Source organism: Amblyomma americanum, chromosome 1 (genome assembly GCF_052857255.1).
Source record: "Amblyomma americanum isolate KBUSLIRL-KWMA chromosome 1, ASM5285725v1, whole genome shotgun sequence".
NCBI classification, from domain to species: Eukaryota; Metazoa; Arthropoda; class Arachnida; order Ixodida; family Ixodidae; genus Amblyomma; species Amblyomma americanum.
The window spans coordinates 332,496,289-332,523,804 of NC_135497.1; the positions used below are offsets into that span (position 1 = coordinate 332,496,289).

Here is a 27,516-nt window from a genome sequence, read left to right on the forward strand (position 1 = left end):
ACATTATTAGAACAATTCTGTCATCTAATTTTATTTTAGGCAAAAATGGCACACTTCAGACCCCACGCTGGCTGGGGCTACAATTGAATGGCTGACGAAATAACCAACAGAATTTCAAAGCCAAAAGTATACTGTTGGCATTGAAATTGTGCTTCAGCGCGATGCCGCACGGTGTTTTCGGTTTTATAAGACAGAAAACACCGTGCTGCAGCGCTGCTAAGATGTCAGCCTTTTTTCAGCCAATATCCTTGATTACAAAAAGGCTCATCACTTGCAGTAGAATCATCCACTTACACGTTCACTCTTAATAATTCACTTGCTGATTGCCAAATAATATCACCCCTGCACATGCGAGACAACGTTTAGCAGTACCGTGTTTTCTTGTTTTAGCTTGCTCTGGTGCAGTGATCCATCATGTTCGTAGACAAAAAAAGAAGAAACTCAGAGGGCGGTTATGAGTGTGTGACGGGGATGATAGTTTGGGAACATCAATAGAGACGTATTACAGATGATATATTAGAGCGGATGATTTAACCACTAGGCCACCGCTGCGGTGACCTAGTGGTATGCGGGAGCTGATGGGAGCGGCGGGAGGTGCTAGGTTCGTACGTTGGAGGGGCATTTTGACCGATGGGTGCCTGGATGGGCACCCACCGGAGGGTGCTCCCTTTGGAAGCTGCTTCCGAGGAGGCACCTTTAGTTCCCATTGTGTGCCCTGAGGGGCGTGCGGACGGCGGCGATGACAAGGGCGCAAAATTGAGGGAAGTTTAGATAAAAGAGAACGTTCTAAAACTTATGCAAGCACGTGTGGCTAGCGCATTCTCGATTCTTTTGGCCTGCGCGCTGCGCCCGTTGATATCCTGACACAAATAAAATAGTCAAGTTCGTAACACAACCACAGACTGGACTGACGTCCTTCTTATCTGCACAAACCGATACAAAGCACAGAAAAACAGCCCGAACAAAGAATATGTCTCCGCAAAAATATACAGCAGCTCGTTATGCGTGCTCAGGCGCATGTTGCAGGTAAGAATCGCTTCTTTCGAGAAACATGTCCTGCTAGAGACCCGAGATGTCACAGCACACCGGTCGTGCAAGAGCACGCACAGAATGTCCCCGAATGTGACGGTGACAGAGGAACTACGCCTTAACGCAACTTGGTCGATATCACAGGAGAACACCGCAAATGAGAGTTCAGGTATGGCACTGGAGTGTTCGCTGAGGGGTGCACAAGGGAATCACCATTCCAGGGACTGCTCGCGTATCTCCTGCCACGTGGGGCTGCTGGCGCTGTAGAACTGCGAGTACCACTTGCGGTAGGCGGCGATTGACTGGTCTTCTTTGACAAGCGCCGGCCTCCTCAGATATGTCTTGTAGTTCCACACAGCCACATCTCGATCTACCTGCGATGCACATAACGGATTGGCCGTGTTTGTTGAGTTTCACGGAGTTAAATATCTACTTCTCGCTCTCTCTTTGTCTATCACATGCACCAATACGAGCGAATAAAACACAAGAAAAAAACCCATCATGGTGTGTAAGCGACTTTTTTCCAGATTATGTTATACGTGTGGTTTACAAGAACCCACTGAACGCATGTTAGCGCTCCTTTTTACGCGCCCGATTGCTTTCTACCGGCGTTTGCACATTTGCTCTGAAGTTTTTGCGCTTTATACCTTCCTGTTACAAGGGCGGTATTCCTGTCCATTTTTCATTCTCCATTTCATGTGCATTTTATTATCTGTCATTCTTCACTCAGTTTTACCCGCGGCTCTCAAGCAGCCAATGGTGAGGCCCCGTCGCCAACCACCCAATGGCCGGGTCGCTTCAACACACACTTGAAAGCCGCGGATATATCTGAGTGACAAAGGATGGATGACCTCACTGACGCAAAATGGACAAAGGGCAATGGGCAGCTAATAGAATACGGCCACTGTTGTCCATTCTTTAGGGACAAGGGCTCCCTATTTATGCTGACAACCATTTCACTTATGGCCCTGTCCTTCCTTCAGTTTCGAGAACTCGGTGCCTGGTTTTGCTCAAGTCCCATGGTTTCCACTCAATATGGGGCAAAGTAGCCTTGTGGGCTATAATGCAGTTGCGATCTCCGCGGATTAATTACGTCTACCTTTGGTACTTGACACTAACCGAAACACTAGTACACGGGCCTTTCTGAATTCCACTCCATCAAAATGCGGTGTGCCTCTGGCACTGAACCCACGAACTCGAGCTCAGCTGCCGAACACCGCAGACACAAACCACCGTAACAAGTTTTTCCCCTAGTTTTGCAGCCGCAGTTTGCTTCTCTCATTGGCCCCCCGCCACTCTGCTGCTACTTCGTCTTTACTTTTTCTTGTGTGGGTATCTTTTCCGCGTTGCAAAAAAATAGCGTATTCAATTTGCTTACTTCACTACGGTTGTTCGTATTAAGCAATCGAGCGGTCAGAGGAAACATAGAAGGCCGGGCAGAATGTTTCTATGTTTTTTTTTATTTGTGGCGCTGATTAAGGAAAAATAAGTAGTGTAATAATTCTATGGCACAAAAATAATTTTTTTTTATATATCCGCCGCTGTCGACGATGGTGGCAATGATGAACAATCTCAAGGTTAAACGCAACTAAATAACCCCGAAAGTAGAAGATATAGCTGACACCGCCATAGCTCAGTTGGAATTGAGAGCCTTACGCGACATACTGAAGTCGTGGAATCGGATCGCACTGGCAACGCGTGGTTGTTTTTTCTTCCACTTTCTAAGAAATTATTTCTGAGCGATAAAATGACTACGCTACTACTTTACCATTGATCGTCCTCCCAAATTAGAAGAACACGAACATTCCCCAATGCTTTCCTTGGTTTTGATGGCTATCGCCTTTTCTAATACCTATGTCATACCGTGCCCCTCATTTCCCCTACCTTTGTCCGCTTAATATCACGTACCATGTTTCGTAGCGTCATGGTATAAAACTTGCGCAGGAGCCAACTGACTTGTGGCTCGAAGTACAACCTGTGCACCACCCTGATGTCGAAAGGTGCCTCGGGCCTCAGCGACTGGATGGCCACATAGTGTCCCGTGCGGCCCCAGACACAGATGGCGACCAGGGCCGGGCCAACCTACAAAGTGCAAAGAATGGCTGAAAGCACTTGCCTTCTGCCATGTATCACTAACATGATATTTCCATTTCAATTCACTGCCAGAAACTTCTCTGAATACGAGATGATAAGCGAAGCGGGAACAAACCGCTAGTTCGATTCTCGTTGATTACAGACCACTTAAGTACCAGAGATCATTCAGCAGTTTTTGTTTATTTGTTTGTTTGTTTGCTTGCTTGCTTGAACAACCAAAACACCCACTAAGGAATAACATCGGCGCTGATACCACCACCATCAAAAGTCATTGTCTCCCCTCAATAAGGTTTCATGCTAGCACGTCGGACTTGATTAAAACACGTTTTTGGGCAAGTTGGTAACATTCTTGATTCATATTGCAGCGAAGAAGCATACACACACAGAGAACGAACACGCAAAAAACAGCAGCGTTCGTCCGTGTTTTTTGCGTGTTCCTTCTCTGTGTGTGTGTGCTTCTTCGCTGCAATATGAATCAAGAACGTCGGACTTGAGTCTTTGCCGCCGTCCCCGATGCTTATTTGGTGCAGCACGTGGCAACGTTTGGCGCTGGAACCACTTCGTATTACTGACAACATCCCTTGAGAGGGGTCTTTAAAATGTAAGTGCTGGAAATACATGTTTCGGCAGTTTGACCGTGTCCAGTAAAAGTAGATCCTTGCCGTTAAACGCACCCTATCGAAAAGAAACAGCAGATTTCGGCTCCTAATTGAGTGTGAAAACCGCGCTTGCTTCGACTAGCGGTTTCCGAGCGTGACATGGCCTATGCTCACGCGACCTTTATTTATTCTTTGCTCATCGTTCGCACGGCTCAGTTCAACGCAGAGAAGCTACGCACACTTTTGAATTTAATAAATGCGAGTGGGTGAAGATTACAGTTTTTGGCTTATTCAGTATGTCGGAGTATACGAGCTGACTGTTTAGTCAACCTACGAGTTTTATACATATTGTCACGTAGTGGCAACGGCAGTCGAAGGAGCGATGAAGACGGACAAAATTCTTCTAAAAGAAAACTGCTTATTGGGCGGACTTGCGCCCTAGGCGGCGGCGAAGCGACAAGCGTGCTCGGCGGTCGTCGAACGGAATGTCCGCCGCTGTCGGCCGTGCCCAATTTAAAGCTGGTAGCGAACTTTCTAAATAAAGCGTGCAAAGTTATAGAACATTCCGAAGCAACGCAGAATTGGCTCTGTCTGGGCGCGATCAATCGAGATAAATCTGATGGCGTCATGCGTCGCAAACAAAGCGATAAAGGGGCGTGGCGGCAGATTTGAAGAAGGAACAAACACTGCAAAGATTCGCGGCTATATTTCTCTTTACTCCCAGCACTTCGCTTTGTTTCTGTCACGACACCTTGTCCAGAGAGTTTCCATAGATTAAAGCTCTTTGTACGCCGGGGCGAAACATTTATTGGCCGCGCTGACCACTACTATGATAAGTAGATCCCCCCAACGGATTTTAGCAAAAAAGGACAGCTTGAGAATTGATGTGCTACCGTTGCAGACTTGTGCGAAACTGAGGATTAGATGTATGCTTCAGAGTGCATGCAGCGTGTACTTTATGATTTTGATTTACAAAACAATGTCTCCAGCGTGTTTGCTTCGCTCGAGTAATATCCGAATATTATTTTTTGCGTTCCTTCCTTAGCATTCCATTATGTGCGCCCTCTGATTTAGGCACATCAGGTAAGGTTCCGTTCTGAGAACTTTCCTTTTCTCAGGGAATTCTCAAATTGGACTGAACGGAAAAAATAACCCTGATGAAATTTCACAGAATTTTAATATTTAGCCCATAAATCAGGAGAACTGTTTCGGCAGGAGCTGCTTTCGGATGAAGACAAAGACGGCCAAGGCGAGGCGCAATCCCAGCTACAAATGGTGCTATTAAGCCTGATGACATCATCATCTAACGCAACAAAGAAAGGAAAAGAACGAAACAGTCGACGCCAGTGCGGAAATTCGTTTCTCGTGGTCGCTTTCGAGCCTTTTCAATTGGGAAAGGTGCTATCATTGTTTCTTCTCAGATTCTTCTCAGCCTGCCGTTCTAAAAGAGCCGCGAAAAAGCTTCTGAGACGAATCCGGTAAGGTAATCAGCACTGAGCTCCACCTTGCCGCCTTGTCTCCGACAATGCGTTCCCACCATCGTCGTTTCGTTTTTCTATAAATCTATAAAGTTATTGCGCAATAGCGTTGGCGCGGCGGATATTTATGCCGTGTTCTGAACTTTAACAGAACGAAAAGGTGGAAATGAAAAAATTAAATTTCGCACCAGCATGGTTTTAGGAAACACCTTTCATGTGAAACCCAGCTTGCCGAGTTCATACACGATTTGCTCGAATCCATGGATGACAACCTCCAAATAGATGCTATATTCCTCGATTACTCCAAAGCATTTGATCGGGTCCCCCACAATCATTTACTTCTAAAACTTTCATCATTAGGAATTCCCGTCAACCTAATCCGTTGGATCGAAAATTTTCTTTCAGGGCGCAAGCAGTTCACTTCTACAAATGGTAGCCACTCTCCTCTTTTCAATGTAACATCGGGAGTCCCTCAGGGTGCCGGTTTTTCACCACTACTTTTCTTAATTTACATTAATGACCTTCCTTGCAATATCAAATCAGAATTACGGCTTTTCGCTGACGATTGCGTCATATACAGATGATTAGGGCGTCCAACGATTCATCTTTGCTTCAGTCCGACCTTGACACACTCTGCTCTTCGTGCGATAAATCACTTCTCTCCTTAAACATTAACAAATGCAAATCCATGTCGTTCACCAGAAAACGCACCGTGAATCAGCATCAATACCGTTTTGGCTCATTTTCCATTGACCACGCATTATCCTACAGATATCTTGGCCTCCATCTAACACAATCGCTATCATAGGTAACACACGTTCAAAACATTTGCGCTGAAGCCTCTCGCACCCTCGGATACCTGCGCCGTAACTTGAAGGCCGCTTCCCTTGACATAAAAAAACTAGCATATATAACCTTCATTCGCCCAAAACTAGAATATGCGTCATCCATTTGGCACCCATCACAAGCATACCTCGCCGCCGACCTTGAAGCTATACAGAATCGCGCCATCCGATTTGTAACATCTTGCTACTCCAGGAAAACCAGTATCACCGCGCTGAAACACTCCCTTGCCATTCCATCACTCGATTAACGCCGCATTATATCTCGCCTCTGCCTTCTTCATCATTTCTATTATCACCCACGCACGAGACACGAAAAGCAACAGCACCCGCACAGGACGTCTACCCGCCTAAGCCATGACCATATCATGCACGAATCAACTTTTGCACCTTAGCACTAAAGTAATCATTTTTTGCAGGCGTGATAGCACTATGGAATGGCCTGCCAAATACCATCGCACCATGCACTAACCGCAAATCATTCCGGGATAAACTAAAGGATCATTTTTCATGAGGGCAAAAAGTTCTTGCCATGTTCACCTCGGCACTTTGAACAGGTGTTTTTTTTGTTACTTTTTTCTATATGATGCCTTTTTCACTGTATTTTTTTATTTTTTCATGTATTGATTTAGTGTTGCATATATATATATATATATATATATATATATATATATATATATATATATATATATATATATATATATATATATATATATATATATATTCTCTTTTTCCTGTACCGATCCCGTGCATTCTACTTTATATTGCGTACGCGTCACAGGATCATGTACCTGTTACATACTGTTTTTGTGTTTTGTTACTGTTCTCTTTTATCAATTTATTCTTTCTCTGTTTTGACCTTGATTTTGCTCCCCCTTATGCAATGCCCCCGGGCCTTGAAGGGAAAAATAAATGAAATGAAATGAAGTGCCTTTCTATGAAGTCTGCAAATAGCAAATGTTTATTCTCGTAAAACCGCGTAAAGAACACGAAGTTCACTCCATGCCTGTGCGTATGTACGCCGCTATATTCAGTTTTAGTTTTCCAGTTTTCCCTCGTACAGTTTTTAAGCCGCCTGTCTCGTAGCCCGTGGCAGCTCACAGCAGGAGCGCAAAGCACAAAACATTGTTGATGGGCTACTCTATACCAGCCGTCAAAGCGGTGGTGCTTGCGGGAAACTTTGTACTGCAGTGAAGGAGGTGTCTTATAAGTTTTTTTAAGCACGTTTCTCGATTTCTTGTGGAGAGTTCCGCCGTGGCAGTGGAGGAGTGCGGACGTGGGCCGCATGCGCTCGCAGTTTTCGACTGATCTATGCCTCCAAGACCCATCTTGCCGCCCAAACTTTTGGATCTAATACATCTCGACAAGAGGATCACGCGGGTGACAGTTTCAAGACGGTAGAGCCGTTTTTCGGTGTGTTACTGGAGTTTGAAGCTCCCACGTGGCCGCAGAGCTAAGCCTAACGCTAGGCTTAGCGCGAGCACGGCGCTATAGAGGGACCAGGCCACGTCGACGACACCGACGAGGGCCGACATGGACTCCCGCCGACCGAGCCTACCGATTTCCAAGCCCTACGCGGGCTGCCTAGCGCAAAAGCCACCCGAACTTCAATATATGGAGGACTGCTACAGCGGCTACTCCGACGCCGAGGCCACCGGCGAGAAAGACTTTGCAGCCACTTCCATGCAGCAAGACCAGCCCTGTACCTCAGGTACGAAAAACTCCGTTGATCACTGGGAGATTTATTACTCTAGAATTGTTACTGTTGAATCAGAAGGCAGCCTCGAGCGGGGAGAATAATAGCAAGATGGCGCCGGCCGCCTCGGCAGATGGTGGCGTGAGCGCATCGGCAGCTGGCGACGCAGCTGCGGGCAGAACCCAGCGACAGCCGAGACAAAGGCGGCCGCCGCTCCCCAAGCACGACACGAAGATAATATTACGCCCAAAGAACGGCCTACCCATCAAAGAGCTGAAGACAACGGAAGTCGCTAGAGCCATCGTAAAACATGCGGCGAAAAATTTAAAGAAGACGACGTGATCGTCAGACTGAGAACAGGCTCAAATATAATCATTGCGAGCACCTCGAACGAGGAGGCAGCGAAGGCGACGCTGGACATGACCAGCTTGCAGTTTAGAGGACATTCCTACGAGATTAACAGGTACGTGGCTCTACCGGAAGACATAAGGCGGGCCGTCATTCACGGAATAGACACCGGTACCCGGAGGAACTCAAGGCAAGAATCGAGGTACGCACGCAAGAAGTTACGGTACTCACGGCAAGAATGTTGGGGAAGTCGGAAACGGCAGTCACCACTTTCGATGGCCCCATCAAGGCCAAATACGTGTTTTTTGCTGGACGGGAATTCAAGTGCTACCCGTACAAACTGACAAGGCAGGTGTGCTACATCTGCTGGCAGCAGGGCCACCGGTCGGACGTCTGCCTGCCCCGTGCCCAACACCAAGGCATGCAAGACATGCGGGAAACAGAACCCAGCGCAAGACCACCAATGCCAAGCCGAGTGCCTGATCTGCGGGGGCGACCACGCCACAGGATCCAGGGACTGTAAAGACCGCCTCAAAAAATCGAGGGAGCTGCGAGGCAGCCAACCGCACCAGCAGCGGCACCAACAACGGAATAGCAGAGTAAGAGAGCGCAGGCAGAGATGGTTCAGCTAGGAGAGGGGCCCGGACCGCTCACGGAGCCGTTCACGGAACCAGTCATGGAGCTGATCCCGGAGCCAGTCGAGGAGCCGGCCTGGATCCTTCCCGCCGCTGGCCTCCCCGGCCTACAAGAGCAAGGGCCAGCAGCAGCAGGGGCAGAAACAACCCACGAGGAAACCCAACGGCTGCACGAAGGTGAGCTGGGACGCAGGCCCTCCCAAATCGCTCGTTCCACACTCGGGTGACCAAAACCAAAACAGCATAGTAAGCCCCTAAGAAAAGCAATTATATAGAGGAAGAGAATAAGAACCTCAAAAGAAGGCTAGAAGAACTAGATGCAAAATACAGTAGACTAATGCAGGAAATGAAGTAAATGAGAGCGGGCAGCCCCGCCAGACCACTCACCCCGCCCTAACCTGCACCAAGCTAGCACAATCCAGCTAACAGACCAGATTTCACCCAGTTTATGACAGAAATGCAAAACGCCATGCAGGAAATGCAAAAGACAACACAAGAGATAAACAACAAATTATGATACAAGAGGCGGAAATTCGCACCATGCGTAAAAAGAAATTAACAGAAGGAATCAAGGACAAATTTAACCAAAGACGTCTGCTAGAAAACTACAACTCTAAAGATGAATCGTACATATAATCATGGACGGACGAGCCCAGAGAGACAAAAAAGAAAAATTAGAAATATGGCAGCGGAACTGCAGAGGATATAAGAAAAAACAAGGACTATTACAGCAGTATATAAACACGCGACTAACACCACCGGACATAATCGCGCTACAGGATACAAACACAGAACCAAAATTAGAGGGCTACGCGTGCTATGAAAAGTCGGGGGACGAGAAGAGAAAAACGGCGATACTAGTAAATAAAAGCTAAAAGGCTATACAACACGATAAAATAGCAGAAACGGATGTGGAGCACGTGATCATACAGATAATACCTAAAAAGAAAAGAGCAGAGGGGAGCATATTCATTGTCAATGTATACAGCCCTCCTAAACAAAGGAAAGCAAAATTTGAAGAGCTTTTCAACAAAGCCAGTACAATCTCGAAAGAAAACGCACTGATAATATTAGGGGATTTCAACGGCAAAGAGCAGAACTGGGCTATAAAACGTCGGACGCAAAAGGTAGGGCAGTAGCCGAGGCGGCAGACAAGGCCGGGTGTGAGCTAATTACCAATGTTGGAACCCCGACCAGAATCGGGAACAGTGTATCGGACGACACCTGTCCGGACCTCACGTTCGTGCTGCGAACAAAGCAGGCAGAGTGGGAAAACCTAATAGAAAACCTCGGAAGCGACCATTTCATCCTGAAAACGCAAATCACGACAGCCGACAGACATAGACGGCACGTTGAACTAGCCAGGATAACAGACTGGAATGCCTTCAGGGAATCGAGTGCTGAAACGGAGGAAATACAATCAATAGCCGAATGGGGTGAAAAGCTCAAAGAGCATGTGAAGAAATTCACAAAGGAAATATAAAGAACCCAGCAAACGCCAGATGTAGACCCCAGGCTACTCAGACTATGGGAAGCAAGCAGGGGCCTCACGAAAAGATGGAAAAACAGAAGCACAACCGGAAGCTCAAATTGAAGATTGCAGAGATCACAAAACAGGCAAAAGAGTATACAGAACAGCTAGCGAGACAAAACTGGCAACAATTCAGCAACTCGCTAAACGGGACTCTAAACACGGCAAAAACGTGGAGCATACTCAAGGCCTTAGTGGACCCAGCCAAATTCAAATCCGAAAACAATAAGGCCCTTTACAGACTAGTTCATCAGTTCGAGGGAACAGACGAAGAGCTGCTGGAAAAAGTGCGCAAAAAGTGTTTTGGCGACGGCAAACACGAAGCTTATACGGAAACGTACGAAGACGAAGAAAATGAAACACTAGACCACCCGATAACCAAAAAGGTCTATGCGGCAATAAGAAGATTTGCGAAAAACACGGCAGCAGGTGCCGGCCAAATCAACAATATACTAATCCGCAACCTCAGTGACGAGCAATCGAGTAACTAACAGACTACCTGAATAAACACTGGTAAGCAGAGACAGTTCCGGAAGAGTGGAAGCATGCAGAAATTATCATGATCCCAAAACCAGGGAAGAAACTTCAGGTGGAGAACCTCAGGCCAATCTCTCTCACATCATGCCTCGGTAAGATATACGAGAGAGTGGTGACCAAGAGGATACAAGACTACCTGAAAGACAACTAGCTATACCACCACAGTATGTTCGGCTTCTGATCCAAGCTCTAGACGCAAGACGTGCTGTTACAGATCAAGAAAGAGGTGCTGGGGGAAATCCCGAACCATTCCGAAAACATTGTCATGGCACTCGATATCAAAGGGGCCTTCGACAACGTCCGCTGCGAAGCCATTCTAACGGGGCCAGAAGACTTTAATTGCGGAAAAAGAACGTACGGCTACGTTAAGGCATTCCTAACAGAAAGGACGGCAACCATCGGGTTAGGAGAGCTCAGAACGGGCAAGTTCAACACCCCAAACAAAGGCGCACCGCAAGTATGAGTCATATCCCCACCCTCTTCAGCATAGCAATGATAGGGCTGGCCCGAACACTGGGGGAGATCGACGGCATACGACACGCAATGCACGCCGACGACATTACCATCTGGACAGAACATGCCCCGCTGGGAATGCAGGAGTACAGACTGCAAGAAGCCGCAACGTGCGTGGAAAGATATGTCGAAGCATGCGGATTAGAATGCTCAACGAAGAAATTCGAACTCTTGAGAATAAGAAATTCGAACTCTTGAGAATAAGAAAAAGAAGGAAAATCAAAATTGAGGAAGACGACACCACAGAAATCTACATAGAAGGGCAGCGTATCCCGGAAGTGACCAAATGCAGGATACTAGGAATGTGGCTGCAAACAAACCAACGATGCACGCACGCCCTAGCCCTGGTAAAGACAGCAACCAATCAGGTGGCTAGAATGATCGGCAGAGTATCCAGAAAGAGATATGGCATGAAGGAGGCGGACACTATCAAGCTAATGAAAAGCCTCGTGGTCAGCAGGGTGACATACAGCCTACCATACTACAACTGTAACCGAGGCGAAATACAACAAATCGACACCATCCTAAGGAAGACCCGGAAAACGGCGCTGCAGCTACCGTAATCAACAGCGACAGAGAAACTGTTGGCCTTGGGACTACACAACGATTTCGAAGAGCTGCAAGAGGCACAATAAATTGCGCAGTACCAAAGATTACAACAAACCGAGACGGGAAGAAGACTTCTAGTCAGGTACTGCGGAGAATCGACCCTAAGGGAGCTCCAAAGGACCCAAGCAATACCATACGAAGTTCTGAGAACCATCAAGGTAGCACCAATACCCAGAAATATGGACCCGAACGTGCACGCAGCAAGAAGGGAGGTAAGGGCAGAGTATGTCCAAAGAACGCTGGCTACCCGAGTTGATACAGTATATGTAGATGCCGCCACATATTCGAGTCCAAGGGTAGAAGAAAGGTATAAACATGAAGTAGCAACAATGGTTGACTCGAACCTAAAAGAGGTCACCAGCATAACGATCAAGAACTGCACAGTAGTCGAAGCCGAGGAAGCGGCCGTAGCTCTAGCGGTAGCAGAAGGCAGTAGACTAGGCAAATCACTAACAATCCTAACAGACTCACAGGCAGCATGTCGGAATTATATGAACGGCAGAGTTGGGCAAAAGGCGTTGAGAATTCTCCGCTCGAAGGACCCAAAGAAAAACAACCCACCCACACACGCAGTAGTTTGGATACCGAGACGCACGAGTGTCAAGGGAAATCTGGAGGCAGACAGGATAGCTCGAGTATACGCACTAGGATGAGATACCCAGCGCCAGATAAACAACTAAGTAAAGAGGAAGCAGTCACCTGGCGGCCACTGCAAACAGGAACATACCCGAACTTACACATTCTAAGCAGAATCTACCCAACCCAATACAAGGACATATGCCCATGGTGCGGCGACTAGCCGACACTATACCATACAACATGGGAATGCCAAAAAGTAAAAGTGGGCAAAATAAATAACCCGAGTGTAGAACAGTGGGAGAGGATGCTTTCCAGCGACATCCTGAACGTCCAAAGAGGACTACAAGTAGTAGGGCGTGCACGCAGGACGGCTACCCCCAGTGGGGCCCTGGAATAGGCGCTCCAACCCTGGAAGAAGATGGAAGATACCATCTGAAGACCACTAGTACACATGTATTAGAGCAGATAAATAAATGTTTTTCATCATCATCGTCGATTTCTTGGCGTCTGCAACCACCTCCCTTCAGCGTGAAATTTTCTGTCCGAGGAATTCAAGATGGTGGCCCCCATATTAAATCGATATAGCAACCCACTTGGCAATTGAGTGGTGACGTCAATAGTATAACGAATTGATGATTGATTGGTGACGTCACTCGTTTCGTGACGTCATAATTAACTGGTCACGTGACTATGTTTTATTCTTTATAACTCAATAAATAATGAGGTCATCATAAAACGATTTGGATATTAAAAATTCTCTAGATGATTAGGGCACGTTAGACGTCAAAATTAACTAATGAAGTTAATGTTTAGTTATGGTTGGCTTATATTTATTGCCCGTAATTAATTAACCGATAAGGATATGATCTGACCAATGGCATATTCGTAACGGGCTAGATAATTAGAACATGTTAGACACCAATATCACCTAATTAGGTTAATATTTAGTTATGGTTAGACTTAACATGGCGGCCATGCCGTCACACTCGGCAGCCCACATTTCATACCTCATGGCGACTGGGCATCTACCGCCTTGAGGGAAGAAAAAATGGTCCTCAATAGAGTCGAAAAACTTTTTCGGCCCAAATTGGTCAGTAATACCCGACCTCAAAGCACCGCTCGCAGTGAGGTATAGAAAAGTAGCCTAATGAAAATGAAAATTGGTTTTTGGGGAAACGAAATGGCGCAACATCTGTCTCCCATATCGGCTGACACCTGAACCGCGCCGTAAGGGAAGGGATAAAGGTGAGAGTGAAAGAAGAAAGGAAGAAAGGGGTGCCGTAGTGGGGGGCTCCGGAATAATTTCGACCACCAGAAGATCTTTAACGGGCACTGACATCACACAGCACACGGGCGCCTTAGCGTTTCGCCTTCTTTGAAACTCAGCCGCCGCGGACGGGTTCGAACAGGGGAACTACGGATCAGTAGCCGAGCGCTCTAACCACTGAGCCACCGCGGCGGGTAATTGAATTTTCAATTTTCAATCACGTGATAATACGATAGATGGCGCTACCAAACAGCTAACGCTCGTTACTTCAACGTCTTCCAGACGGTGGTGGCATAATTTTAGGTCACTCGTGCTGACTGTAAAACACTAGTTCGCCTCTTTTGCATGAACAGGAGAGCAGGTAACACTTGCAGACTCGCAGTGTTGGTGCAATACGACCAGACAGCCCCCCTTACCATTTGAGGATCAGTAGTTAACCATCCTTTTTTTACGACAGCAAATTCTTCAAAACGAACATTAAAAGGAAGTCATAGCTGTTACTTTTACATGGCTTTTTCACCAACAGACAGCTGTAATAAACTATAAAAAGGAAGGCTGGGAAGCCGTATACGGGGTGCTCATAAAACAAAACATTCATCAACATTGCCCACTGCTGCAGAAGAAAAAGCAGTGTATATTATTGGTCACAATGCTAGCCACCTCCTACAGCAGGTTTTTATGGCGAACCATGCATGCCGCCAAGGACTTGTCTCTGTCTTGGGTTCACGATCTGTGAAATTTCTTTAGGAGACCGTCCATATTATGAACGGTTTAGAGCTAGGGCTGGACTCAACTGCGTCTATGCACCCAACGTACCTGGCGAGCCTCAATGTGGTGGCGCAGGTAGTTGGGCTTCCAGCCGAGAATTGATATGGATGACTCAATGATCACAGCGGCCTCGTGCTTCTTAGGACTCCAGGTGGCTGTCCAGTGGTGCTGGAAGAGGCGGCCCTTCCAGGACTCTCCCAGGGTTTTCTGAAACTCGTCGCCGCCGACGAAACTGCTCGCCTTGTGTATCTGATTGAAGTGACCAAGATCAGCGCCATTCTCGGCGATGTCCTGTATGTGGCAGTGCACGAGGTGCTCGAAGCGTCCGGTAGCCTCTGACTCTAGAGTCTCGCCCAGTATATCCTCCGGAACGTCCCACGTGGGTTCCTCACCGTCCGCATGGTACCAGACGAACACCAGGCCCAAGAGCTCCTTGCAAGGCCATGCTTTTGCCTTGACGAATGAAGGTGCTGCGGATCGCAATTCGGAGCTGATGACGCAGGAAATTATCCGTTTAGCAGTGTGTTCTATTTACCAGTTCAGTAATAGCGTTTTTTTTTTCATGATAGGGCCAAGCGAAATATCGCACGAACTACCTGCGCCTGTCGTTCACAAAACTCTCCAATAGCATCTGCTTGGCCTCGTCATGCACTAATATATTACAGTCGGGCACCTGCCAAGGAGAACAGTTATAACGCTCCCCTTTCTGCAAAAGTTCGCACAACTCTGACGAGTACGGCAATCAGCAGGCAGTGAGAATTTTGCAGGAAACTACAGTTGGGGGAAGGCTCAAGCATCAGCATCGAAGAACGATGCATGAACTCACCTTTGGCTGAATATGGTACGTTGGTGCATGTGCCGTCCTTGCAGTCAAACCTCCACCCGTGGAAAGGGCACTCAATGCAGTCTCCCACCACGCGGCCCATGACTCCCAGGTGGGCACCCAGGTGCGGGCAGTAGGCATCGAAGACCCTTGCCGTTCCATCTTCGCATCGGACTGCGACGAGCTCCTGGCCTGCGCGTTGCGCCAGTTGGATATTTCGTTTTCAGTACCAAATAAACGTCATAGTACCGTATTCGTATTTATGCTGAGGAATATTTCGGTGAGCACTTCGGTTACACCTCAACTTTCATGTGCACAACAAACATTTAGGTGGGTATCAAAAAGCTAAAGCATCATACAGGTCCAGCAGCCACAACTCATGCACTCTGAAGAGCCAACCAGGTATTCTCGCACTTCCCGTGTCCTCATTCAGAAAATCCTCCTTTCTTATTGTTCTAAGTAAACATAATTTTTGACTTAATACACGCGTGTTTTGATCGGCCCCGATCTCCGCTCGACTGTTCACCAGCAACGCTCACTGATAAGCTGCTGGTGCGAAGGCGCTTTTTGCATCTCATTCGTGACGATAAGGACCAGCGAACCGTTTGCCTTCACTCCCTCCTGTAAGCGGGAAGCATGTCGATTGGGTGTGCCTAGTTCACCGGTTCTTAGAATAACAGCGCAAAGAACCATGAGGAATTTGTTTAATCAAAGGGCAAAAAAAAGAAAGGAATAACAGGAGCGCCCTGTGACAGTTAAAAGCGTATTGAGGTGGAGAAGAAACAAGCATTCACAGCAGGGACAGGCCACGAAACCACGAAGCGGTAGCCACAAAATGAGAGTCGCGCACGCCTAAAACACGAATCTGTGCGAGTACGAGGCCGGTTTCACGGGAGAGCTTGCGTTGCATGGCCGCGTGGACTGCATCACCCAGCCAGCACCTTGGTGCTCCATGGATGCATTGCCGCAGAAGGGTGCGTTCACTGCAAGCACCCTGGTTGCATCATCGTCCGTAGCAGGCGACATACAGCTGCGACTCCTCCTCCATTGACGAAAAGCTAGGTTCACTGTGCAGACAATGTTTATTTACCTGAAAATACAGCAGGCATGTTTTTGACCCATGCAGGAGTTATTATATACCGGGCGTTTCAATTTAAGCTTTAAAACTTAATCAGCAAATGACGCTGATGCTCATGTTTGTGCTGCCTTCCCTGAGTGTGTGTTGGGCTCGGTGTACATAAGACAACCAGAAAGCCATTACGGTTAAGCTACAAATTAGTCGGAATTTCCTAACATTTTACTTATTTATTTTTATTCTGCATGTTGCAATCGCAATGCTGCCTTATTGCTTCGCGACTAATCCAATTTACAGAACTTTCCAAAACGCATTTGTTGTTCAGATATTCCTTATTCAATTTCCTGCCTTGTCTCACTCAGCCAGCTGCGCACGCCGAGGAGGCAGTTTCGGAATGAAGTCGAAAATGCTGCGAACTAATTGACGACTGCCTCTAGACCTATTGCACTTTGGAAAGTTGTGTCAGTTAGATTAGTCTCGAACCAATAAATCTGACATTGCAGCATGAAGCATAAAGTTAATAATTCAAGAGTAATTAGAAATTTCAGCTAAGTTGCAAAACCGGGACTACTATCCCGTTATATTGTGCCTGCCGAGTCGAACACACAAGCAGTGAACACAGTATCCACGTGTTCCATCAGCGCCACTTTTTTTTAAAGCGGTAAGGACAGAGAAGAATCACCGGTATAGATTATGAATATTATTACAAGTATATAAACAAGCCGCCGAGGTGGCTCAGTGGTTATGGAGCTCAGCTGATAACCCGAAAGACGCGGGATCGATCCCGGCCGCGGCTGTCGCATTTCGATGAAGGCGAAATGCTAGAGGATGGTTTGGTTTGGGGGGTTTAACGTCCCAAAGCGACTCAGGCTATGAGAGACGCCGTAGTGAAGTGCTCCGGAAGTTTCGACCACCTGGGGTTCTTTAACGTGCACTGACATCACACAGTACAAGGGCCTCTAGAATTTCGCTTCCATCGAAATTCGACTGCCGCAGCCGGCATTGAACCCGCGTTTTTCGGGCCAGCAGCCGAGCGCCATAACCACTCTGCCACCGCGGCGGCTTAAATGCTAGAGGACCGTGTACTGTGCGATGTCAGTGCACTTAAAAAAACTCCAGATGGTTTAAATTGTCCGGAGCCCTACATTGCGGCGTCCCTCATAGCCTGAGTCACCTTGGGGCGATAAAACCCACAAAACCTAAAAACCACTTATACGTTCAAATTTTAGAATTAGCTAAAGACACCAGCCAATCCCCCAAAACAATCACACGCCAGAAATAAGCATGGTGGTAGGGAACTCCAATCCTCCACTGTTCAGGGAGAAGAACGGCCCGTATAGCTTAGTTTTAGCGAAATTGGGAGCAAGTCATTGTTCATGGATGGTACTAATTCCCTCCCTGCTATTCAATATGAAGCACTGAAGGCACTACTCCTAAGGCCGAACATTGGAATATTTATGTACCATGACACTTGCGTACGTCACTTTGCAGAGAAGTGATGGCTTTGGGGCAAGCGAAGGGAACCTCCACATTCGCGCAGAGACAGGGAGAGCCAGGGAAGGACAGGCCGCAGCGTAAACCATACAGTAACATCCGGGCCGAGGTGAGGAGTGTCTAAAGCTGTTCAGTTAAGCGTTGCTCAAACGTTTAGTTAAGAAAATGCTCCTAGCTGCCGCCCACGGCAGTCACAGTCGAACATCGGCCAAAATTCACTAAGAAGTTGGAGCCGAATCTTACAAAGAGAAACTGTCCCGGCACTCCGAGGGTTCGAACCATCGCCTGCACGGAGCCAGTAGCTTCGGCGCCTGACGTCTTAGACCACCTTGCGCTTGCCGCAACAGTACGCGAAGTTTTTGTGAGTAGTTCTGTAACAAAACTGCGCCATTTCCGACACGGCACTACACAAAGCAGATGACGCCGCTCAGCGCGCTGTGCGGAATAAGGATGCGGCACCGCTGCGCGAGCACCTGAACCCGTTCTTCATTTGCGCGACTGTGTGTTTGACTGTGGCTTTCTGCACAGGCACATGTACATATTTTTCTCCCTTATCTCTACTCGTCATTCCTGCTATTCGCCTCCTTATCTTCTTCCCCGCCCCTTCCATTTTCGCCTGTTGCAGCTCATGTGCTTAAGATAACAGACAACGGTTTGCGCGGCCAGCACGGCTATTTCTTTCCTTTTCGTTTTCGTTGAATAAGAGTCACTACCCCCACAAACATTACCACTTTAGGGAGGCTGATAGGAGCTGCGTGAAAGAACAGGCGCCTTTGCCTATCGCAGGGGCGCTAAGAGGAAGGATATCAATCATTATCGCTAGCGAAGTACGAGACTCAATCTAGAATATGATACGCTGGTTTGGAGAGCATTTCATGCCGGCCCCTTCAGTCGGCAACGTGACAGGCCCTAAATTTTAAATGTTGACACAGCGAGCTCATTCTGCCTGTCTCGAGAGTTCATTTAGGTTTTCAACACCAAAGGACCTGAAAAGGCTCTTAGGTCAGTTTTCGTTTTCACGTCCTTGGGGCACTTTAGGTTAGGGTTCAGTTGTATCTTCTTTAAGGTAGTTATTTTTATCCATTTATATTGAAGTAAAGCAAATGTGAAGACAGTCGTAGCTTTTTCACTTTTTCAGTTTGGATGCTCAGTTGTTCAAATACGCGATCACTGCATGATCGCTTTTTACGTTCTAGAGGCGTTTTCCAACTAAAGGATAGAGGATGTGACATAAGCATTGCAGTCGAGAAGCTTACTGCTACTAATTAGAAGCTAACTCACCTAAAACACTGATGGATTTAATCTTCCCTACAACAAGCTCCGATGATTCGAGCACCGGAATCCATCCATTTGGAAAAACAGGAGGAATGGCTCCTGGCATCGCCCTCCGTGACTTTGTTTTTTCTTGAGACTGAAAAGATAAAATCAAGCGTAAGTTATGCCCGCTTAAATGCATGAGAAACCAACGAGGAAAAAACTCGCTTTTTGTGTTTGTGTTTCTGCAAAGCCTAGTAGTGTTTTCGTCAGTTCTGTTGTTTTCAGCATTGTCACACCAAGCACAATGCACTGTAATAGGCCGCACTTGCAAATTCATTTTCTTCGGTCACATTTTGTTAAGAAGCGTGTATCAGCTAAAGCGACTGGCCGGAAAAGTATTTGTTCTTTCGTGCTATTTATTTTGTTCCTTTCTTTATTTTACACCCTGTATTCACCCACTGCGTGCCATACCTTGTCCGTCTTTTGGCCATGTTTGAGATGTGTGATCTTCCAGAGGATGGTGCACGCTGCTAAGGCAACAATCGCCCTCAGAGCGAGATCGTAGTCTGTGCTTTCTAGTCCAGTCCTCGGTGCAAACGTGTCGAACTGTCTTCTCACAGCATCGAGGGTTGCATTCCTGCAAATAGTTAATGATGAACATGGTCAATTACTATCATGTACCCAGCATTAAACCGCAATTTTGATCCAGTGTTTTAGAAATTGAAGGAATGGCTTTATAGATGCAGGAACCCGCACACTTTGTGCGTGTGTGCATGTTTCACTGGGTGAAATCAGCAAATGTCCCGTCAGAAAAATGAAGGTGTGGTAGTTCACGTATTCCGGTACTGTCAAAAAAATTAGCGGTGGTTTAGCTTCGTTTAAACCTGGAAAAACGCAAAAAGCTACACTGGAGAAATCTGTCTCTCGGCCGCGATGCTTAAACCGGTTTCTGTCATACCTCGGCAAAATCACGAGTGCTCACTCAGGCTCACTCACAAAAGTTTGCTCAACCTACGAGCTCACTCACACTCACACTCACAGAGGGCTGGGCTCACTCGAACTCATGAACTCAAACTCATTTACGATCAAAACTCACTTGGGCTCACTCAGACTCACCACTCATTCGGGGTCAACCGCTCATAGCGACTCACGTCTCACTTAGACTTCGAACTCATCCATGCTCACTCACTCATTTCAACTCACAACTTATTTGGGCTCACTTACTCATTTTGACTCACGACTCACCTGGGCTCATGACTCATCTGGGCTCACTCATTTGGACTCACGACTCATCTGGGTTCACTAATTTCGACACACGGCTCATGTTTACTCACTAATTTCGACTCACGACTCATCTGGGCTCATTCATTTCGTCTCACAATTCATCTTGACTCATCTGCGCTGACTCGTTCGGGCTAACTCGCCCATTCCAGCTCATGACTCAATTAGTCTCTCCTTGACTTAAGACCCCTATAAGCTCACTCATCGGACAGATAAATCTGGTTTACGCCCAACGGCCCATGTTACGTGCCTGAAAGAACATTTGCATGTGGCAAATATAGCACCTGTACTTGTACTTTTGTAGCGATAGTTACATTACGCTAGCATTTTGAGCCTTCAGCGAAGGGGCGCCGTGGCCTCTGTGGCTGGTGCCGTGGTTGGTCACGTGGTGCGGAGCAGCTGCCGGCGTCGCGGCGCGCCGGCGAAACTAGAGCTGTGCGCCGCGGCATCGGCGCGCCGCCGCGGACAGCCCTTGCTGCGCCGCCGTCGCCGACGCAAACTGAAAGGCGCGCCGCCGCCGTTTTCACTCGGCGCGATGGCGCGCCCTATAAATATGAATATATTTTCCCCCGCAAATCTAGCGGCGTTTGAGATTTGGTTTTGTCTTGTTTAATTCTTTACCCTGTCTGAGGCATATAATCATGTCAAGGAGTCAACATATGTCACGTGTACGTGTTGTAACGAATGAACACAAAACAAACAAAATCAACCCTGCTCTCCGCTCGTCTACGCATGCGCATCGTCACCAGACAACGCAACGTATCATTCCGAAACTTCTGAAAAAGCGCAACATGGAGCGACAAGAAGAAACAACGGTTTCTGAATATCGGAATCACGACTTGAGGGTCGCGGGCACTGTGGCTGCGGGTGGAATCAACGATATGTCCCAACACGGCATCAACGCATCGTAACATATCTCAGCTACAAAAACGCTCACCTTCTGCAAAAAAGAAGCATTTATTTCTTTTCCATTCCGGTAAAAGGCCTTATAAGAAGAGTTACTCTAAACAAATGATGATTAATGTTCAGAACAAGTGAGTTCACAAACTGCCCAGACGGAAATGTTTGTTATATCATTTACTGATTGGTTGGCAGGCAAAGGGCCGAACCAACCAAAAGTTGGTCATACAGGAGGTCTGTTTTTTTTATGCAAAGAATAATGTATAAACACAATCTCATTTGGAACAAGTGGAAGCACGATCAACATATGGAGTGTCACGTGCGTCAGTGCCGGCTTAACAACTCTAGCTGAATTCACTGACTCAACGCAATGGAAAAATACCTGTATAACCGAAGGATAGCAAAAAAGAAAACAATCGCGACTATACAACGCAGAAAACAAGAAAGGGTCTGCACGTTCGTGAGAAAGAAATATATAAACACTATCAACATACGCGCTTGTTATATGTGCCTAATTTTTTTTAAATACGGGACACTTAATTTTTTATTTTTTTTATTTTAATATTTACTTTTTTAAAATACGGGACTATTGAAATCCGCTTTAAGGATATAAGGCGATAGCGTTTGTTCCTGTGTGTGTTTTCCGGCCGCCGGCTTGCGTCGGTGGCCGGTGTTCGACCTCCGGTCGTGCTCTTGTGTTCGGGGGGTCTTTCGGCTGGCGTGAGCCTCAATATGGTGAGCCAGCCACCTACAAAGGCTCTTGCCTTTGACGTCTTTGTCCCTGGGGGGGGGGGGGGGGGGGGGGGCTAGCCCGGGGGATGTCGTCGATGCGACAGCCTCCGCAGTTGGATTGGAAGAAGTTTACTGTGTCCAGCACTTCGGTGGACGCAATTACCAAGTAACCATGAAGAGTGAAGCCGCCATGGCTGCAGTCGTTGATGCGTCCTGCCTCATCATCGGCAAGGAACGCGTCGCCATCGTTCCCCTGAGCCCGCAGGTGACTCAGGTGACTGTTCTTTTTCTGCCCGCCCGAGTACCAAGTGATGCCCTTGCCAAAGCTCTTTCCCCTTATGGCAAGGTACTGCACATAAGTCGCGCGCATCACGGGGTCGCGTCCCACTGTCACCACCGGGACGCGGTACGTCTGAATCGAAATGAAGCCGGAGTCGCCCATGCCTAACTACATCAAGGTCGCTGGCCACCGCGTGACATGCGATTACAAAGGCATGCAGCGTGTTTGTCGGCGTTGCGGGTTGACTGCACACTTCAGAGCACAGTGCACGGCTCCGTTCTGCGCCCGTTGCGGGGTCTTTGGGCACCAAGGCCAAGGTTGTGTCCTGCCGTGTCGACGTTGTCGTGATCCACACGCTACCGTGGCACGCGCGATCAAGCCCTCGTACTCTGAGGCTGCGGCCCGACCTGCACCTCCGCCGGCCGCACAGGCAGCCGTTGAAGCTATCAAGGAGCCCGGCGTTTCCGACACCAACGCTGTTACGGGTGGTTCCTCTGCATCTCAGAGTGTTTGTGTGGAAAAACCGGTGCCTGCGGCTGATGCGTCCAGTGATGCACCAAGCAAGCCGACAGTAAATGTACCTGCTCTATAGCCTCAGCCTCTCCAAGTGCACCTGCCGCAACAGAGGCTGGGCCCATTTTGTCCCTGCAAGTCTCTGATGCTGGGGACAAGCCACTCTCGGAGCCCGCGCTGCAGCGTGCAGCGAGCGTTGCGTTTTTGAGCAAGAGCGCCGACATACTTAACGCCGATTGTGACGAGAGCAACTTGTCGTCCTCGTCTTCTTCAGTCAACCTCGTCCTTGACGAGACTGTCATCGTTCTTGGGCAGGAGCCGAGGCCGCCGTCGGCCTCTCCTTCGTCATCGAGGTTTAGTGTCGGCACAAATATTTCGCCTGGGCAGGAGCCAAGGCCATCTCCTGACGTGGAACCTGTGCAGTAGCCGTCCTCTTCTACATCGAGGATTAGCTCCAGCACTTCTAGTACCCTGTCTTCAGATGTTGAAATGGTCGAGTTGAGTTCGAGCTTAAAGCGTCCGCATGCGTCGACTACGGACGCGGACATTTCTGCTGGTCGGCCAAGGAGGCCTCGTGTCTCCTCTGCTCCGACCCTACCGAAAAAGTGAAGTGGTCTGGCGCCGTTCGCGGCGCGCATTCTATTGCCTAAACATCACAGCTCTTAGTTTTATTTTTCATTTCCAAAATGGCTACGCCTAACACCATTGCTCTTGACATGCAGGGGTTCCGCAATGTTATGAAGCAGGCCGAGGTGGTCGCTTTCGCTCGTTCATCGGGCTGCGATATCCTCTGCCTGCCAGAAACCAATTTTTAAGCGAAAGCTTCACTGGCCGCAAACTTGCGATTTCGCCGTGGCGGTGCTCCGAGGTGGCACATGACGTCACGACACGCGCCTCGCCGCGGATATTTCTATCTCTCTCTCTCCCGCTCCCGAGTCACTACTGCGCATGCGCCACTAGTAGCACCGAGCCACAGGTGTTCCGCCGATGCGCAGCGCCGCGCCTTTCCTCGAAATAATAATAATAATAATAATAATAATAATAATAATAATAATAATAATAATAATAATAATAATAATAATAATAATAATAATAATAATAATAATAATAATTGGTTTTTGGGGAGGGAAAGGAAATGGCGCAGTATCTGTCTCATATATCATTGGACACTTGAACCCCGCCGTAAGAGAAGGGATAAAGGAGGGAGTGAAAGAAGAAAGGAAGAGGTGCCGTAGTGGAGCGCTCCGGAATAATTTCGTCCACCTGGGGATCTTTAACGTGCACTGACATCGCACAGCACACGGGCGCCTTAGCGTTTTTGCCTCCATAAAAACGCAGCCGCCGCGGTCGAGTTCGAACCCGGGAACTTCGGATCAGTAGCCGAGCGCCCTAACCACTGAGCCACCGCGGCGGGCAATTAAACGTGAGGCTAATTTTCGCATTTCCATTACTACGGTGGGGCACGGAATAATTAAAGAAAAAGAGATCCGCATTTAGTCTCGACATTCGCATGTATGAATTCCTTTTTTCTAGATAAGGTCTATCCTTCCGACCGTGCATCAAGACGGAGTATGTTTTGTGACATTGTATGTATAAAAAGAAAAAATTAAAGGTGAATAAAAGAATTTAAAGGGCGCCTTAGCGTTTTTATGGAGGCAAATCGCTAAGGCGCCCGTGTCCTGTGCGATGTCAGTGAACGTTCAAGATCCCCAGGTGGTCGAGATTATTCCGGAGCCCTCCACTACGGCAGCTCTTTCTTCCTGTCTTCTTTCACTCCCTCCTTTATCCCTTCCGTTACGGCGCGGTTCAGGTGTCCAACGATTATGAGACAGATAATGCGCCATTTCTTTTCCCCAAAAAAAGCAATTATATTATTATTATTATTATTATTATTATTATTATTATTATTATTATTATTATTATTATTATTATTATTATTATTATTATTATTATTATTATTAAAGGTCAAAATGTTGTGCTATAGGTAACAAAACTGGGTAAAGTTCTGACCTAATAACTTACTTCAAAATAAAATGCAAAAAAAATGCTAGCACTGTGATTCCATGAGCTCTTAACTGCAGCTAGCCTGTAGGGAGGCCTCCATGAGAGGCCTAGAGGCCAGTAGCTGCCCCTCAGGGGCCGCAAAGATCTGGGGCCGCTCCATGCGTTTGCAAATAATTAAGAAACAGCAAAAGAAAAACCACAGCAAGCCCGTTACAGCCAGACACAGGTAATATCCACCAAGACCAAGCGCGGCAGACAATAAACATTTCTCGTGTTTTAATAACCTAGAGTGCAAGAGCCACAGAAATTACATACCAGGAAACAATGAAATTGCTTAGCATGATCATCTGGATTAGAAGCTTAATAAGTATTACGAGTGCACAGGAAACTCGACCGGACTGACCGCTACTGATGATGATCTGAATGTGACCCCTGACTCACCAAAACTCAGATCATGATTTCAATGTGAGCCCGGACTCATGAGTCAGAATGCAATCTGAATGTGAGCCCGGACTCACGACTCAGATCATGATCTGAATGTGAGCCCGGACTCACAATGATTCAGATCATGATCTGAATGTGAGCCCGGACTCACAATGATTCAGATCATAATCTGAATGTGAGCCCGGACTCACAACGATTCAGATCATGATCTGAATGTGAGCCAGAATCATGACTCAGATCACGATCTGATTATGAGTTCGGACTCACTCACGACTCAGATCATGATGTGAATGTGAGTCCGGGCTCGCTCACGACTCAGATCATGATCTGAAATTAGCGTGAGTGAGCCCGGGTGAGTCCACTCATGAGTGAGTTCGCCGACCTATGGTTTCTACCGAGCGGCAGAATCCTCCCATCAGCTTATTTATTTATTTATTTATTTATTTATTTATTTATTTATTTATTTATTTATTTATTTATATACATACTGCAGATCATGCTTAGGTCCAAGCAGGACGGGCACTTTACAGAATGAGTAAATCAGAAAAATCACATGGCAACTTGCAGTTAAAAAAAAAAGCATGCATTCAGGTACAAAGCGTGGCTCGTGTCAAACAGGTCAGTGTTGGTCCGTGGGGGACAGAGAGTTCCAGTCCGCTATTGTGCGGGAAAAAAAAGAAAGTTTGAACAGATTTGTGCGTGCGAAGTATGGTGCTAACAGGCTGGTGCGGTGCTCTCCCCCTGACGTTAAACGCCCCGCCTTCCACTATGACGTCCAGACCTTCACTCGATCAATCTCCTTGTTTACTTACATTACTAACTGTTGACGTCCCAGTGACGTCAAGCTCACCTTCTTACTCGCATTTTTTGTTTGACCGTTGACCTTCACCTTGACCTTGGGTGGTGGCCCACCCCGGCTAGGAACCATATACCCAGTGGTAACCCATGTGACTTACTCAGTGGCCTACGTGACTGCTTTTCCAGGTTTTATCTTCAACGCTCTTCAATGTGAGAACCGCGGTGACACTAACGGCTAGAAAAGCTGGCGTAGTAAAGCTTTTCGCTTCAAAATGTACTAAGAGGAAGAGATGCAGAGGTGTCGCATCATGCGCCACCGGCCCAGAATTGTACGGCATTGAGCAGGGTGAGGGCGAACACGGGTCCGGACAGCAGCAAGCAAAGGCGGACCGTAATAATGTAACCGGTGCTCTGACGACACTGCTGCCCGCGGCGGGCACCCCTGTCTGAGTAATATTGCAGCTGCCGCGCAGGTTCAGCATTGTAGAATACAAAACAAAGACGTGATGCCGGCGAGGACATATGGCGGCTTCATCAAGCAGCGGATATAGTTTGGTGTTCTTTCGGCTCAGCAGATTTAAGACAAGGAATCAGCTAAGTGTTGGTGAATGCAAGAACATTCTCGCAGGCTATAGTTGCTGCATAGTTTGCCGGAATTAGCGCAGACAGACAGGGACAACAGAAACGAAGGATACGAGACACAGTACTAGTAACAATAAATCCAAATCATTCCGTAGCTTAGGATCTGAAATGTCGAATAAGTATGCCATGTATCACGTTTCCAACCTTCACTAAGGCTCAAACTACTAAACTATTTCCAGACGTTAAGAATAAATACGTGGCACGTTCCAGACGCATTTAATTATTTTTTTCGGGCATTTGGTATAAAGACCAAGTAAAACTAATTCTCACAAACGGTAAAAGCTCGGAAGAGTCGGGTGTTCTGTACGCCGGCAGCACGGCACGGAGAATCCTGTATCCCGTCCTGAGCCTTTCTATACCTTCTCTGATTGTTTTTTTTTTCGCTACCAAATATGCTTAGTCACGAACCAGCCGGCCCAAATGAAAGTCTCCGCGAATTCGTCGGGACCTATAATTCGTCGGGCGCTATAAGGAACCATTATCATAGGACCTACTTTTCCGCGCTTGCAAACAACATTCGCTGTGCACTTTCACACCGTACCTGTATGTACATTAATATTCTCAAGCTTCAGTCGTCGACAAGCATCCGTCGTACCATTCTATAGGTTCTACATGACTTTTTAGAAGTAATTTCTTTCTTGCACCGCCAAACATGAAGACAGCCAATCAATGAGCATCAATAAGTAAAGAGTTATATGGCAAACAGGGACCGCTATGCTTGCTATTCTTAATTGCCTGTTTTGTTATT

General features: G+C 47.3%; 1 protein-coding gene across 1 annotated transcript; it reads right to left on the bottom strand.

The window, feature by feature from the left end:
* Positions 1 to 1,166: 1,166 nt before the first annotated feature.
* On the bottom strand, positions 1,167 to 26,256 carry LOC144120960 (cholesterol 7-desaturase nvd-like). The gene is made up of 6 exons (XM_077653796.1): positions 26,179 to 26,256; positions 19,199 to 19,328; positions 15,352 to 15,540; positions 14,574 to 14,995; positions 2,938 to 3,111; positions 1,167 to 1,403 (listed from the first exon to the last, which is right to left on the bottom strand). Exons 1-6 carry the CDS (start codon positions 26,254 to 26,256, stop codon positions 1,239 to 1,241), a joined length of 1,158 nt encoding a protein of 385 aa, XP_077509922.1. The 3' UTR covers positions 1,167 to 1,238.
* Positions 26,257 to 27,516: the final 1,260 nt, after the last annotated feature.